Source organism: Schistocerca piceifrons, chromosome 3 (assembly GCF_021461385.2).
Source record: "Schistocerca piceifrons isolate TAMUIC-IGC-003096 chromosome 3, iqSchPice1.1, whole genome shotgun sequence".
Lineage (NCBI taxonomy): Eukaryota > Metazoa > Arthropoda > Insecta > Orthoptera > Acrididae > Schistocerca > Schistocerca piceifrons.
Genome location: NC_060140.1, coordinates 169,556,710 through 169,574,683, shown reverse-complemented (window position 1 = coordinate 169,574,683; position 17,974 = coordinate 169,556,710). Strand labels below are relative to the sequence as shown.

Below are 17,974 nucleotides of genomic sequence, written 5' to 3'. Positions count from 1 at the left end.
TTCAGAATCATTTCGATTCACTATAGTCAGATTCCACATTGTACGCGAGTGCGTGCTGAAAAGTAATGCCTCCGAATATATGTGAAAACTCTAAAAGCTTTTGAAATTAAATAAACGTTATTAACATTTTGAATCTTTGTCCTCGTTTCTGCATATTTATTTCTCAAAAGCGCCCCCCCCCCTCCTCCCACGACTAACACATTCTCCCAACGAGAGACCAGTTTGTACAACAAGACAAGTACAAATATTTAACTTTGATATTATGAATTCTTGTAGTCATATAGATATGATCATCCACAACTGCAATTACACAGATGTGTCGCAAGCAAAGGGCGACATAAAAATGTTGTCCTTGTGACCGCTACTAACAAGTCTGTCGACCGAACTGCAGTGACTGCTGATCTGTAACTGTGCTACGTAGAGATTGATAATTAAGAGGCTACGATGCGTCGGCTAACGAAGTGGCTAACGTTGAAGTTGCTGTCGAATTGTGCTGCCACCACTCGGGCGCGGCGCTTATGCCGTCTTCACATAGGGGCCTCTGCTGTCGCGTTGTCTTCCTGGAAGGAGGTAGGTCGGAGAGCGATTGGCTGACCTCTTCTCACAGCCTTCTCTTCTGTCGTTTCCGATTGGCGTGCTGGCGCTGACTTCACGCCGTAACAGCTTGCACCGTTTCATCACTATCAAAGTGAAGTCCTCGAAGGTATTCTTTAAGTTTTGGAAAATCGGATGGGGCCAATTGGGAGCTCTATGGAGGGTAATCCTTGACAGTAGACCCAAGGCGTCGTATTGTTGCAGATGTCGCAGCGTTCATGTATGGTCTGGGATTGTCATGCTGAAAGAGAGGGAGTGCTCCATGTGTGATCGACCTCTTCGAATTCGAAACTCGATTACAGCGTGCTGTTTCTCACGCGCCGAATAGTTGTGTGTGCACAACCCTTTCACACGCTTCAATTCGGAGCTCCTCTATCGGCAGTGGGCTGAAGTATGTAGACATGAATAATAAAGGTTTAAAATGTTAATGTTTCTTTTATTTACAACGTTTGAATTCACGTAAAAATCCGTAGGTATATTTCAGCACGCTCTCGCATCGTCGACTCAGAACGAAGTTGACACTCTTCGTAGTATCGTGTTTCACGTCATTTCACAACTGTAATACTGGATGACGTTTGGAATCAATAAGAAAGCGTCCAACAACAGCTTTTACATCTGAGTCGCGTCTTCGGAAATGAGTCTTTCCTCGCTCTACTGTTTTTATCAGCCTATTCGGCCGGCAAACATTTCATTCTAGGAGAAATTTAAGTGCTGCGGGTTCGTGCCTTGGATTTACGAAAGGAACAGCTGACTTTCAAATGAACTTTTTTAAAATTTCACGGTGACATTTTAAGCAAAATACCACGATCGGCATCGAAAGAAAAGAAAGCTGTATTTACTATGGTGAAAGCGTTACGCACTGAATTTCGCTCACCACTACAAGAGAATCAGGTTTTTTAAAATAATTAAAATCGACAGTCAAGGTGAATCAGTAAGCAACATTAAAGAAACAGACAACGAATCAATATATCTAAAACAGTCATTGATATGTTGCAAGCCGAAAATAAGTGTATTGGCTATGGAAGGGTGCAATGATGCGTATTACGTTGTCCATATCTTATTCGGCTGACATCGAGAGAACTATCTGTATACACACAGATCTTTCTAGGGGCTGCGTAGTAGGTCTCGATGGAGCAGGACCATCGTCTGCGAGTGAGATTCAGAACAAAGTGAAAATGATCTAGAGGAGCCAACCGAAGAGGCGGAAGAAATTTCAAACGAAGACAGAAGTTGGTTATGCTCAAACTCGTGAAAATCCTTGTGTTGCACCAGAAATAATCTCACGCAGCAATTTGAGTTGTTAAACGCAGAGATACAAGTCTCGTGAGAAAGAACAAAGGTTTAGGCAGATGGAAAATCATCGAACTTTTAGTTTTTAAAGTTGCTAACAACAAATGTTACTCAGCAATGAGTGGCCGAACAGACTTCCTAATGCCAGCCCAAATGACAGAATTGTGTTAAGACCAGTTTCTTATAAATTTGAGATCCGCAGTACCAATGGATTTTATAAAACTTGTGTCCCTGTGAAAGAAACGCCATAACAAAGTCCGGATGTGTAGTGTAGATCCCCATCGTCCCGTTTGGAAGCAGCAACTGATGAGATGTGGCTGAAGGAACTGCGAGACAGACGTTCGGTTTCATTAATAAACAAAGACGAGGCGCGTCTCAGCCGGTGGAGGGGATGAGAGGCCGCAGAAGTAGCTGCTCACATGACGCTTGAGACACGCGTGTTGAGAGAGTTGCAAGCTGCGGCTTCCTTTGATTGATATTGTCTGATAACTTCTCCCCTAAATGTTAATATGTGGTTGTATTACCATTTCCCAAGCAGTGAGCCGTTAGTCGTATTCGCCATGGATTTCTTGTTGAAAATAACCTATCCTAACAAGAGGAACGGAAATCTGTATACGATCCACTATCCGACATTTATACACTGGGCAGTTTGTACGTCATCATTTAATTCTTATCGCAGCTCTCAATTAGCACAGGAAGGAAGAAAGGCAAGTACATCACAGCGTTTCCAGATACTAGTATTAGCTGAAGCTAAAAAGAGATAAATTTGTCAAATACGTAAGAAATCAATGAAGCAAACGGAAGAAACTACATACGATTAATACACATAAATTGACCCTGTGCAGAGGAAAGCTGTAAGTTACTAGGAAATGACAGTTTTCTTAAGGGGAGATACTTGAATTGCTTTTATCTTCACGGTTATGAAGCTTCGTTTTCAAAGAGCGAAGTAAGAATTGTATAATCATTGACGATGATGTTAAAGTGGGTGTCTAAAGCCTGATGGACAGAAAAGAACGCAAATATCCTACTGAAGCGATATGGTGTAAAGAAACTACATCAGAGAGATCAAAGAAAAAGATTGCCACCCTCTACGTACATCTTAAGGCATAGCAGCTTTCTTAAAATCGTGAGTCGCAATGACACTTTCCGAAGAAAAAGAAAGCAGTAGTCACGCGCATATCTGCTGTGAGAACGACCAGGCCCCGCCCCTCCCCCCCTCTCCTCACCTATCCCCACCCCTCCCCAACTCACCACCCGAGTTCCCCTTCGTTGTAACGTGATTCAGCGTGCCTCTTGTCCAACGACGCGTGGTGAAACTAATAAACCGGTAACAGCTATGACATCTATACAAGTGGTTATCACTATATCTCATTGTGAATTCCACAGTGCTTCCAGAACATCTGTGCTAGACATCTTTGCTCATAGGAAATCATCCATATCTCTCCTAAGTGTACATTTCCCAAGTATTTCCTGTTCTGTCATTTACACGTGGCCAAATGTCAAATGTATGGAGTAAAACGTAGAGGGAAAAGTCCAGTCAGTTTCAATACATCTGTAGTTACCTTTATGCTAGGGTACATACCAACTAAGGTCCTTAACATGTATGAAAGATAAATCACTGGTGTCAACTTCTCCAAAGTGTGTAATGCGATCATAAGATTTATTTTAAAATTCGTGATATTTAAAAACTACTTTCTGCTTGAATGTGGCAGATTTTGCAGGCACAGCATAAAAATTGTCATGCCAAGTAGGCGAGTCAAGTGCCAAACTTAAAAATATTTTGAAATTTTATAAAAAGTGGAAACGTGGTGTGAACTGAAAAGTTTGATGAAGTTGGAGAACCACTTGATTGTCTGGTAATTTCGCCAGGTATAGAATATCGCTTCACAGAAAAAGTGTTAATAGCTTGGAATGGATTTACCACATATCCCATTTTTTACCCTCTAATTGATGCTTCTGTCGTAGCTGCTTCCATTCTAGGGAGTTATTTTTTATTTTGCAAAAAAATTATTTACACGCTAATAACGCTGTGTAAATTACAGGATTGTAGAAGTGGACAGAAGTATTCGAATGTAAACTTTATGCCAGTAAAAGAGAACATTTAACTTAAAATAAACGAATCTCTCTTTTGGCTTAAAACACCTTTATTTCATTGTTAATGTCACATTCATTTACTGAAGTACGTGCTTGCAGGTTACATCCGAAATCAATGTTATTCCATTCCTGCAGAACGTCCTTCACTCTTAGCTTACTTTTAACGTTGTGTTTCCTGATAATGTTCTTGTCAGATGTTCTAGGTCGCTTCAAGTCTTGTGACTGAGGTGGTATTGTGACTGTGTGTGGTGTGTTGTAGATGAACTTGTGATTGCCTTTATCTTCATCTACATGATTGCCTTTATCTTCATCTACATGATTGCCTTTATCTTCATCTACATGATTGCCTTTATCTTCATCTACATGATTGCCTTTATCTTCATCTACATGATTGCCTTTATCTTCATCTACATGATTGCCTTTATCTTCATCTACATGATTGCCTTTATCTTCATCTACATGATTGCCTTTATCTTCATCTACATGATTGCCTTTATCTTCATCTACATGATTGCCTTTATCTTCATCTACATGATTACTCTGCAGTTCACAAAGTGCCTGGCAGATGGTTCATTGAACCCTATGACCATAACACACAATCTCAAAACTCATTTTTCTTAGTTACATACGTAGTGGCGAATACTAAACTCTTGTTCTTGTTTGCTTTACATAAGCTTCTCTTCTTGGCGTTATGGAATTATACTGTTTAGAACCCAGCGAACTGTTGTTTCATGAACCACCTTCCCAAGATTTTCTTCCAGATGTACTCTAATTTCTGTTGTTGTTGTTCTGAAATTTTGCTTTACCAATTGTCTTCTAGTTCTAGAAGAAACTTTTGGCAGAGCACTTCTCCTAGACTGATTCACTATGGTATTCCTCATTTCATAGTGTTGGTTGACAACACACAGTGGTCGAATTTATATGTAAAGCTTCTCCAATTTCTTTACGTGTTTTATTTGGCTCGTGTATACGCGGGATGGTTGTTCTCTCCTCGGGGATCGTCTCTTTCCTTACCGCCCTAAGTGGAATATGTGATCACGCGTAGCTGAACTGTATGGCAGCAGACACGAATGATTGAGTTCTCAAGGTACAAACGTCAACATTTCCACCGTTTACTATGCATACTGTCATATTAGAGCGTGATTGAATACTTGTCATAGGGTAACGTAACATTGTTACGGTAAATGGCGTTTGCGTAATACACACGTATTCTGAGCGATAACGCGTCAGTGGAATCACGAAACAAGTAATTCCGCCTTCTGACTCAATTAATTAAACATTCAAAGCTGCTCATCCATGGTCTTGACTACGTCTGTCCGTCTCTGTATGTGTTTAGTTCCAACATTGCCATTTCCCAAATTCCTAAAAATTCCAAGGATGAGGTAGTTATACTTCCCACTGCAGTTTAAGTGCATACAATAAATGCCAAGTATAAAGAATTGCCCTGCCATGAAAATTACCGTCGCAACTGATTCGATTTAGGTCACTATCATTTTAGATGATCATGAAGTATAGCCAGATTCACTCTGGTGGACGTCGCAGCTGTCACTTTCGCGCGCGTCTGTTTTTTGACGATGTGGATTAGTGCGTTGTATTAACACTTCACAGTTGTTAGTAGGTTAAACACTAGTGTTACACGTTTGCCATTGCCAAGTGCGCTCATATCTGGGGTGACTTCATAATTCAGCTCCATGAAGGTGAATCATAACAGTGTTAGTCTTCTACTTATCGAATTCTTTTCCTGGAAAAGAGCCTGTTACATAAGCCGTATAAATGTCGCTGGAACCAAAAGTGGAATAATATGTATAATCTGTGTGTGTGTGTGTGTGTGTGTGTGTGTGTGTGTGTGTGTCCGAAGCGGTCAGATGTGACAAAAAAAAATCTTGATTAAAAATGCTGCCTTAGTAGAAATGGTGTCACGTATGCTTTTCCAAGTGCGACGATGGCGGCTAGAATTGATGACAGTCATGGTACGTTTCGCTGCTCTCACGGTGTGCCCTGGCACAGGGTTCGCTTACAACCGGAGAAAGTGTAAGCTGACACGGTAACACACTTTCCGCGGAGCCCGCCTGATGGCGGAACAATGCCGCAGTGTCGCTACTCTTGCATCTCTACGCCACAGCTAATGCGTAGCAAATTTGTAGTTCAAGAAGCAATGTTAAATGGACGCAGTTTCAAATATTTGTAAAATAAGTTTTCGTTCCCCAGATAGATTACAAAGTCGACTTGCGGTTATAGAGCAGAAGGTAAACATGTGTCGTACTATTTGTGTTGAAGATAATACGCACGAAATATGACAGACGTGACAACGCTGTCATAGAAGCGTTTATAAATCACTTGCAGTTTTTCTTCCTTTTTCGAAAGTTTACTCATGCAGTTAAAAAACTTAATATCTTATGCCTTCGTCAGTTAAGTTAAAATGCAGCGATGCCAATTGTCAGAGCACACACAAAGTAAATACTTCAGGTAACCTAGGGACTTGCACTGTCTACCATTTATGTGGGCTTGTACATAATGAGAGACATTAAAAGCTTCAAAGACTTAATTCCACAGTATAAAATCACAAACGAATGTTATTAAGACTTCGTGCTTGCGTTTGGTGTTCAATATTTGAAATGGGCACTTGAGTTCCCTTGTGTGTGATATATAATGCTTCATCTTTATTACTAAAGAATATGAAGTTTATTATACCAAGTGCTTCCTTATGTTGAATGTTTCATAGTAATATTTTATCCTCTTTCAGCATTAATATCCACAATAGATAGTGGATCCCGTTCATAGTTTGCTTAGGGCCTGAATTTTTTAGGATAGAATTTTTTAATGTATTGCATCTTTTCATCGGGAGCGAAAAACATGCTTTCCACTTCAATGAGTTTCTACAGTCCTGTCACCGTGATGTTTTGCGATTTTATCCTCACTGCTTTGGTCCATGGTAAATAGTTACGATTGTTGTTACATGAGTTGCAATGTTTGATTTTGTTGGTGGAAAATATCATATCCACTGCCTTTTTGGTAGCATATTCTTTCAAGTCACTTTAATTGAAATTTCTGTATTTATTTTTGTATTTTTATTCCTATATTATTCACTTAGATTTCAGAAATAGGCCTAATACAAAAACCAGTTTATTACTAAAGAATATAAAGTTTATTATACCAAGTGCTTCCTTATGTTGAATGTTTCATAGTAATATTTTATCCTCTTTAATTTTCCGCCTTCTGCAATCCTTTCCTTTCAGATGGTTGTTCTCAGCAATCCCAAATATTTCAAATATTTTGAAGAAACTTACAATATACTAGATGACAAAGCTGGCATTACCCGGTTATTCATTTTTCCAATTTTCTGTTAGACACAAAAACAAAAACTGAACTTCGTTGGTAGTGTAATGCTGGAAAAAAAATTGACATCCAAGTATTCGTGAAAACACCTTTGAAATTATGAAACTGTTGTACAAAAGATTATTACATAATGTACTGATGTATGAGTATAGCTGCTTCATGCTTGTGCAGTTGATTTTGGAAACTTTTTATGGCAATGCTTCTTCAAAGTCAGTAGATTGCTCGTTTTCTCCTGCAGATGTCTGTGCTTAGAAGTTGAAAGCTGTCAAAAGCGCTGCCAGACGTCTGGGATTTCCTTAATTTGACTAGATTGTAGGACTGTCTTAGTAGTAAAAAATAAATATATTTATAAACTTAATGCATAGTGTGGCAGTTGTTGACACATTTAATTATTTGATACCATACCTCCTGAACTATAATAAGTAGGTGGGTTATCACCACAGTGACTGTTGCCTGATAGTGATATGTGTACCATGTTTGGTTGAAATTGGTCCAGTGATTTAGGAGCGCGCGCACGCACACACACACACACACACACACACACACACACACACACACTTATTAGCTCAAGGTATTTTTGCAATAAACAAAGTGGTGAAGCAGTTCCTGACTCATTATGCACACAGCATACAATTCGGTCCTGGAAAGAGCTCATTTGCCACAGAATGATTTATGTTAAGAGATTTTATACATAAAACACAAGTAACTGGCTGTAATACATAAAGGAGGTAGAGCTTGCTCCATCCAGCTTGTTCCATCCCCACTACTGCTGGCCCAACAGTAATCTGTGTTGCATCATGGCTTGCTTGCTCTTCTACTCACACCTGCATCTCGTATCAGTCAAGAAAAAGTATGTGCAAGTTCTCTTGCCTTGCTGTAGGATTATGTAATATTTTCATATTGTCAGAAAATTTTTTACTGGCATTAGGAAAGCATTCCACTGCTCCACTTTAGTTATTAGTGCAGATACAGTATGTACTAGGTATTGTTAATTTGCCCAGGGCTCATCTTACAAAGCTTTCATATATTGCTATAATATAACATGAACACTTAATTTGAAGTTGTTTCTTAAATGGTTTATTCACTTTCCCTGTACCTATCATATGCTTGATGTGACAGGATCTGAAAAACTCAGCATTATCAAGAAGAAACTATAGTAGTATGTATGACAACTTCTGCTTCAGTTATTTGTGTATAAACAATAATCTTGTTATATACTACTAAAAAACTATTGAAAGATGTCTGGTTTCTAGTTTTCTCTCTTTCTTGCCTTTTTTAGACACTTTGAGATCTTAATATGAGTAAAAAGATTCAAATTTGGCTCTAGAATGGGAAGAGATGCTAAATTTATTCTAGTGTCCACATTTTGGTTCCATCCAGTAAGTGTTCTTAATTTTTCATTTTAGATGGTATGGTCAAGAACGCGATTACAATGTTCTTGTTATGGATTTACTGGGACCTTCTCTAGAAGATCTCTTCAATTTCTGTTCGCGCCGTTTCACAATCAAGACGGTTTTGATGTTAGCTGACCAGATGATAGCACGTGTGGAATTTGTGCATTGTAAGAGCTTCATACATCGAGACATCAAACCAGACAATTTCCTCATGGGTATTGGCAGGCATTGTAATAAGGTAATATTTCAGCAATGTCTTCATGTACATTAAATGGATTTTCAGTATTTCAGCTTGTAACTTCTATCATAAATTGTTACATATTAAGTTTTTAATTAATCTTTGTATTATATTTCAGTGGGTAATACTGATTTTTAAATTTACTTTGTTTGCAAGTTTTTAATAAAGTATTCATCAATGTTCTCTTTCAGCTTTTCTTGATAGATTTTGGATTAGCAAAAAAGTTCCGTGATAATCGAACACGCCAGCACATAATATATCGTGAAGACAAAAACCTAACAGGCACTGCACGTTATGCCAGCATTAACGCTCATTTAGGAATTGAACAAAGGTAAGAAAAATAAAATTAAAATCACAGCAGTTGGGAAGATCCAGCAGAAATACAGCAATAGTATTTGTTTATTATCCAGTATAAAATCTTTGTAATTTGATGCAACATTTGTGATTTATTGTTTCTGCTTTTTTTGCTCTTGTACGGTACTGTCACATGTGTTGTTCACATGATTCATTATGACTAATACGAATATCAAAAATGTAGGAAAAATAGACTAAAGATTACATGTTAAGTTGCAGACAGGCACAATTGAAAGGCACTTGCACAAAGCTTTCGGCCACAGCCTTCGTCAGAAAAAGAGAAACATGTCTGATTATGATCAATAATTGTCTTTTAGATAAGATTGTGCATATATTCTAGGAGTAGTGTCCAGAATGTATTAAATGATCATGATCATGTGTTACGAAAATAAAAACCAGATATGTAGGAAGGGGAAATTGGTATTAATCGGAAATTAATCAGTAGTCTCTACATCTTAAAAGAACATGTACCACAGCTGAACTATGAAATTTTATCCTGTGCTGTCTTGTGAATTGGATTTAAAATATCTACTGATGAATAACGTAATTAGAGACCACAGGCTGCGACATGGTCACTAATGGCACACTGACCAGAAAATGTAGAATATATCTCCCTTATTTCACGTCTATGGTCACAAACTTGAACATCCTCAGACTACTGGTTTGGGTCAGCAATGACCATCTTCAGATATGCAGCAAAATATGGGAAAAACACAAAAGCAACTAGTGGATTGTCTACAGCTTAAATCAATAAAATGGGCCATGATGAGAGATATTACTGACATACATGCGAAAATTGTGTGCTTTAATGATAGACATACCTTTTCTATAAAAAACATGTCCTAATATACAGGACCCATAGTGACAGCGTCAAACGTCAAACACAAAATAATATATACAATATATACAAGAGTCATCTAATCAGTAGTGTTACTGTTCAAAACAAACTGCCATACAGTAGCAACAAAATATTTGTGTCACAAGCTCTCCTGATGCGACTACTGTAGGTGTACACACATTATTCAATGATAATTGTGTGATGTAAAATAAAAAGTGGACTACTGTCAGTAAAGTCTGTACTGAGCTTATAAGGTGTAAAAGTCATAAAAATAATAAAATGCAATACATTGTAGCACGACAAAAGTTAGCTTGTTAAAAAGGAAAAAGGTAAGTGACAGTAATTTTGGTACGCACTAGTGGTGATATTTTAGATGTGAGGTGAATAATAAACTGCTTTCAGAATAAACAGAATAATATAAAAATTACAAAACAAATGGCTAAAGAAGCCCAATGAATTGAAACAGACTGCAGCAAATAGTCAGCACATACTGTTCGTGCTAATGACAGAACGCCACATAGTTGAAAAGTAGTTAGGGGAACATAAAGATCAGAGGGGTGCTTGCACCCTGCAGCATGCCGTTCCAAGAGGAATGATAAAACATTGTATCAGATCATTAACAGGATTGTCTAGTTAGTGAAAAATGTTATATAAACAGAGAAGGAACAGGAAAACACTAGTTACATGCACAACATAGGTAAATATGTAAAGCACTCTATACTAGTTAAGCCAGAAGCAAGAGACACACATAAAAGAAGTTTTGCATCACGTCTGTTCTGAGAGTTCTGGAACCTGTACAGGAAATTGGAATAGAGATCAACATAAACATCATTTCTGCCCTTTTTATTGCTCATGAAAACCACACATTGCACGTTATACCACCATGCAGCGAGATCATCAGAGGTGGTGGTCCAGATTGCTGTACACACCGGTATCTATTATTCTCAGTAGCACGTCCTCTTGCATTGATGCATGCCCGTATCAAGACACTATTGATCCAGATTGTCCCACTTGTCAACGGCGATTCGGCTTAGATCTCTCGGCACGGTTGGTGGGTCACGTCCATAAACAGCCCTTTTCAATTTATCCCAAGTATGTTCGAAAGTGTTCATGTCTGGATAACATGCTGGCCACTATAGTAGAGGGATGTCGTTATCCTGAAGGAAGTCATTCACAAGATGTGCATGATGGGGGTACGAATCGTCATCCATGAAGACGAATGCCTCGCCAACATGCTGCCGATATGGTTGCACTGTCGGTTGGAGGAGGACATTCATGTACTGTACAGCCGTTACAGCTCCTTCCATGACCACTAGCAGCTAACATCGGCCCTACATAATGCCACCCCAAAACAGCAGGGAACCTCCACATGGCCACATTGCTGCACTCGCTGGACAATGTGTCTAAAGTGTTCAGCCTGACCGGGTTGCCTTGAAACATGTCTCCGATGATTGTCTGATTGAAGGAATATGCGACACTCATCGGTGAAGAGAATGTGATGCCAGTCCTGAACATTCCGTGTGGCAGGGTTTTGGGCACATCTGCACCGTGCTGCATGGTGTTGTGGTTGCAAAGATAGACCTCATCATGGGCATGGAGTGTGAAGCATATGTCCTGTTACTGCATAAAAAGCGTCATTCAACATGGTGGCATTGCTGTCAGGGTTGCTCAGAGCCAAAATCCGTAGGTAGCGGTCATCCACTGCAGTAGTAGCCCTTGGGCAGCCTGAGCAAGGCATGTCATCGACAGTTCCTGTCTCTCTGCATCCCTCTATGTCAGAACACAACAACATGAGCCATGTGTCTCCTTCTTGGTGTAATGACTGGAACTGATTGGGTGTCGGACACTTGTGTCTAATAGGTGCTGCTCATGCATGGTTGTTCACATGTTTAGGCGGGTTCAGTGACATCTCTGAATAGTCACTCTGTCTGGGATACCATATCCACAGTCAATGCCTATCTTCAGGAGTTCTGGAAACTGGGGTGATGCAAAACTTGCTTTGATATGTGTACATAGAACAGAGGTGCTTTGAGATTGGGGTAGAACATTGTCAGACAAAGCAAGGTTGGGGTACAAAATCACTTTGCCAATTATGTACTTTTGTTGACTCTCGTTTTTTCACTTTATAAATTTCAAGCTATTTAACAAGTTAAGAGCACGCCTTTTTCCACTGTGTGGAGAATATGCATATTATTCTCAATGCTCTCTATAGAATGACCAGTTTCTCATAAATGCTGTCTCAGAGCAGTTTTGTTAGGTGGCTTGAATGTTCCTTAAACCTTACGTTGAAGGAACAGCCATTTGACTGATGCAATATTCATCACAGTTATTACAATCAGTCCTGTATACTCTGGAACCATCAAATTTATCATATGTCCTTTTGCGTTTGATTTATTCGCAGTTTTAGGGTGGTGTTAACTTGAAAGCCACATCTAACTTCAGATTTCCAGAAACATATTTCTATTTGCCAGGGACATTTGGCCATGAACTTTCATATGGATGGTTTTTGTTATTTCTTTATTGTTCTAGTTTCTGTGTGTGTGTGTGTGTGTGTGTGTGTGTGTGTGTGTGTGTGTGTGTGTGTGTGTGTGTGTGTGTGTGTGCGCGTGTGCCTGCCTGCCTGCCTGCCTGCTGTTTATTATAAGTCTCTTTAGCCTAGTCTAAGGGTGAGTGACGTCATTTACAGAAAAGCCATTAGCTACAGCAGTTTACTTTAAAATGCTGAGTTCTTTACGTATTTCGCTTTCGGTCAAAGGTAGACGAAGGAGCCGGTGAATCATTGAGGTGAAGGAGGCCTTTTTATGTTGTGGAGGATGGCATGAACTGGCGTTGATGATGATGTCTGTACATATAGGTTTTCTGAAAATCGAAAACTTATGTTTGTTGTCAACTTCCTTATTAGTAAGGTCAAGATTTTTCAACGGTAAGTTGTTGACATTTTCCTACTGATGGAGGGTGACACCAGTGACGTTAACGCATTGCCCAAGCAATAGGTAGCATGCACCCAAAAATAACTTTTACTATGGAAGTTGAAAAAGAGAGCTCTATTAACCAGCTTGAAATACATAAAGAACACAGCATTTTAAAGTAAATGGCTGTAGCTAATGGGTTTCCGGTAAATGATGTCACACGCCCTTACATTAGGCTAGAGATGGCATTCAAGTTAACACCACCCTAAAACTCCGAGTAAAACATAAATGGAAAAGGACAGATGATAAATTTGATGGCTGCAGCATATACAGGATTGATTGTAATAACTGTGATGAATATTGTATCAGCATAAGGTTTAAGGAACATTCACAGCCACCTAACAAAACTGCTTTGATAGAGCATTTATCAGAAACTGGTCATTGAGAATAGTGTGCGTATTCTGCACAGGGTGGAAAAAGGCCATGCTCTTAAGTTGCTAGAAGAGCTTGAAATTTATAAAGTGAGAAAACAAGAGTCGACAAAAGTGCCTAATTGGCAAAGTGATTTTGTACCCAATACCTACCTTGCTTTGTAAGACAACATTCTACTCCAATCTCAGAACACCTCTGTTCTACCGAGCGAGGTGGCGCAGTGGTTAGACACTGGACTCGCATTCGGGAGGACAACGGTTCAATCCCGCGTCCGGCCATCCTGATTTAGGCTTTCCCTGATTTCCCTAAATCACTCCAGGCAAATGCCGGGATGGTTCCTCTGAAAGGGCACGGCCGACTCCCTTCCCCATCCTTCCCTAATCTGATGAGACCGATGACCACGCTGTCTGGTCTCCTTCCCCAAAACAACCAACCAACCTCTGTTCTATGTATCTTGCTTCTGGCTTCACCTAGTATAGAGTGCTTTACATATTTACTTTGTTTATTTATGTTCTGCATATAACTCTAGTGTTTTCCTGTTCCTTCACTGTTTATTTAACATGTTTCACTAACTAGATAATCCTGTTAATGGACTGATACAGTGTTTTGTCATTCCTCTTGGAATGGCATGCCGCAGGGTGCAAGGGCCTCTCTGGCCGTTACGTTCCCCTAACCACTTTTTGATTATGTGACATTCCGGCGGTAGCACCAACAGTGTGTACTGATTATTTGTTGCAGTTTGTTTTCATTCATTGGGCTTCTTTAGCTATTTGTTTTGTAATTTTTATATTATACTGTGTACTCCAAAAGCTGTTTATTATTTATGTCATATCTAAAATAGCGCCACTAGAGTGTATCAGAATTACTGTCACTTAACTTTTTCCTTTTTAACAAGCTAACTTTTTTCATGCTTCAATTTCTTGCATTTTATTATTGTAATGACTTTTATACCTCAAAAGTCCAGTACAGACTTTGCTGATTGTAGCCCATTTTTTATTTTACATCATACAATTATCATTGAAAAATATGTGTACACCTACAGTAGTGGCATCTGGAGAGCTTGTGACACAAACATTTTGTGGCTACTGTATGGCAGTTTGTTTTGAACGGTAGCACTACCGACTAGATGACTCTTGTATATATTATAATTTACATATGTGTGACGATGCTGGAGCTGTTTTTTGTGTTCAGCATGAAACGTCCCCTTTTTGAACAATTTATACAGGACTGTGCTTAAACTGACACACAGTATTTTGTTAGCGCAACGCAATCTGACTTTCAAAATTCCCTACAAAAGAATGGCCCTGACTAACATTAAACTATACCTTTCACAAATCACTTACCTCACAAAAATCTTCGCTGCTCAAGCTACTGCAATACAGCGAGCGCCACTACTGCCAGCTAAATAAAAGATTCAAACTATGGAAGGCACTAACTACTGATAGGGATAGTTAGCAAATGAAAGATATTAATAGAGAACAAACAATGTATTTACCTTGATATCATCATATATAAATATAGCAGTTCATGACAAATTTCAAAACTTCGCCATCTCTCTCCCCACATCCACCACTGCTGGCGGCTCACCTCCAACTGCGCAACGCTACGCGCTGTTCACATCCAGCTGCCGCTGCCCAACACTACAATGGCAGACAACAATGCAAACTAGCCACAGACTGCACACAGCACAGCCAGTGATTTTCATATTGAGCGCTACGTAACGTTGCCAATAAGAAAACATAAACAGCCTACTTACATAGAGAAAACATAAACAGCCTACTTACAAGCATTTGACGGTGCCACTATTGCTCCAGTATATTGGAACATGTTTTTTATAGAACAGGTATGTCTCATCATATTTGAAGCGCATAATTTTCACGTGTATGTCAGTAATACTCTTAATCATGGCCTATTTTGCTGTTCTCTCGGAGAGGAGTAAACCTGCCAAAAGTTGGTTTGAATTACGAATACAGATAAAAACTGTTGTTCATGAATGACAAATAAAATATTTATAATAAACATTTATTCATCATTTGTCAATAAAATCGTTTATGAATAAAAATAAATTTCAAATCCAAAAGATTTTATAGCTACAAATGTTTGTTATTAATAAATAAATGTACAATCTGCGACGGCTCACCTGAAGATGACTGGCAGGTGCCCAGTTGAAATATCGTGCGAAGTATCGAACGACGACCGGCTGCAAGCCCGAAATTTGTTTGAACAAATAAATGTACATTCTGTCATCTTAGATCAGCGCTCTCTCTCTCTCTCTCTCTCTCTCTCTCTCTCTCTCTCCTCCCCCCCCCCCCCCCCTGAAATACTATCAGAAAGTTTCTCAATTTTAGGAGAGTGCTAGTGTTGGATACAGAAAAACACATCCCACATTTGTTGAAGATTGTAACAGTATGTTGTACATTCTGTAAATTGCCTTTATTTCGTGGTAATGTCCTAAGTTTTTCGTATGTAATCTTCGACAAAAAAAACCCTTAGAAATGGCTGATTTTAATCTAGTTTTTGGTGAACAGTTTTGCTTTGGTGACTTAACTATTTCAACTCCTGAACCTAGTCAAAAATTAAAATGTTTTTGTCAAAACTCAATTTTCAGACTCTTTGCCTCATTTATTTGGCTACTAAGTGTCTGATGTTCATTGTAAGCCCCCTTTCATTATAGATACAAATACAGGTGTAGTTCCATGTTCTCCCTTTGAAGTAGAGAGGAGAAAATAACTTTCAAATAATTCCTCAGCTCTTTCTCACTAGGAAATTGCCTCTGTGCTGTGCAGCATTTAACGGGACAACCTTTCAGTTATCACCGCCTTCTACATAGAACCATCAAGTGTTTTATTAATAGTTGTGATTATTCATACCCTTCCTTATGACCAGAGGTTCAGCAAACTGGCCAGATCGTGTTACAAATGCTTTGTGTATTTATACTCAATGAGTCATATGAATATGAAAGAGAATATGAATAGGAAAGAGAACATTATCGAGAGATGATTCTCAGAGGAAAAGAATGTTCTCGGAAGTAATTCTGAATTTCGCATGAATAAATTCAAAGCATATTCTCTGACAGGTGAATTCTTCCTCGCTACATTCCCTCCTCTGTGGGAATGTTCTCAGTGTGTGTCATGTGCTCCAGCACAGAATAACATGTAATCTTAAATTTCATTCAACTTGCTCAAACAGGCAAACTAGTCACTGTACAGACATGGAACTTCCATCAGTGTGTTAAGTAATAATTGCACTATGTTCCAATTTTACTTTTATGTGCAGCAAGAAATTATCAAGATAATTATGGACAGTTTATGGAAATGCATTTTCTGACAATTTTACAGAGTTGTCAATATGAGAGAAACTTTTGTTGTTGTTGAAGTTAGGTGAACACGTTAAATAATCAAAATCTTTTCAAGTGCACATCACACATTCCTCTACTCCTTATTGGACGTAATTTCACATTATGGTACAAATGTAATCGCTGAAGGACACTTACCAGAATATAATAAATACTTTCATTGAGTATAAGTTTCAGATATAAAATTAATATTTCAAGAATAGAATATATATGTATCAATAGGGAACATACTATCAAGATGCAAAGAGTATTTTTTGGAATCGTGAATGATTGGATTAATTGTAAACTGTACAGATAATCCAACAAATTACCATGTTGAGACTTTCTGGAGCATATATCTACAGAACGTCTAGGCACCATGATGGATGAAATTCATGTAATTCACAATCAATTGCAATGGTAACTAATATAGAAGCAAATTCATAAAAGCGTTTAAAGACTTTGTTATGTATGAGTAGTTCAGAGGAGTCAGATGATGACATTACTGCTGAAGATGATACTGACAGCTGTGGCTGTTGATTTAAATCTGTGCCCTTCTTCAAAACCTTGATAAAAATGGAGAAGACATAGTATTAACATAAATGCATGACAAAACTATATAAATATCTAATGATTTGTGTAATACTACTGGATGTTGAAAGTCATCTGAAACAATTTGAATTGTTTTAGTACAGGTATTGAGTAACTCTAGCATTACAAGATATTGTAGTGTATGCAGTACAGGGGGACAAATTTATTCGATCTTTGTTGCAGCTGCAGTTGCGTAGAACTTTGTGTTTCATAAATCTCGGAAGAGACACTGGGTCATATGAATAAAATGGAGACTGTAGTTTATTCTTGGAATTTGACAGAACATTCTCAGATTTTCATGAATGTAGAGTTGGAGAATAAGCTTCACTTGAGAATGTCCTCAGCTTGAGTAAATGTATGGGGGAAGTTTCTCAATATGAAAAACATTCTTAGATTTCATATGAATAAAACTGGAGAAGTTTCTCACTGGCAGAGAATATTGTCCTATCCAAAGGCCTATCATTTAGACCCATCCCCACCCCCACCCGAGTTTAACCTTGTTGAACTTCTCATAGACTTAATCTCCTTCTCCCGATTCCTGCAATGGAAATACTTCTTTGCCTCCAACCC

General features: G+C 38.6%; 1 protein-coding gene across 2 annotated transcripts in view; it reads left to right on the top strand.

Moving 5' to 3' along the window:
- LOC124787925 (casein kinase I) overlaps nt 1-17,974 on the top strand; it is a 107,622-nt gene that overhangs the window by 57,524 nt on the left and 32,124 nt on the right. For both annotated transcript variants that reach the window (XM_047254913.1, XM_047254912.1), the window contains exons 3-4: nt 8,721-8,946; nt 9,138-9,277. In XM_047254913.1, coding sequence (XP_047110869.1) covers nt 8,721-8,946; nt 9,138-9,277 — 366 coding nt within the window. The remainder of the gene's footprint in view (nt 1-8,720; nt 8,947-9,137; nt 9,278-17,974) is intronic.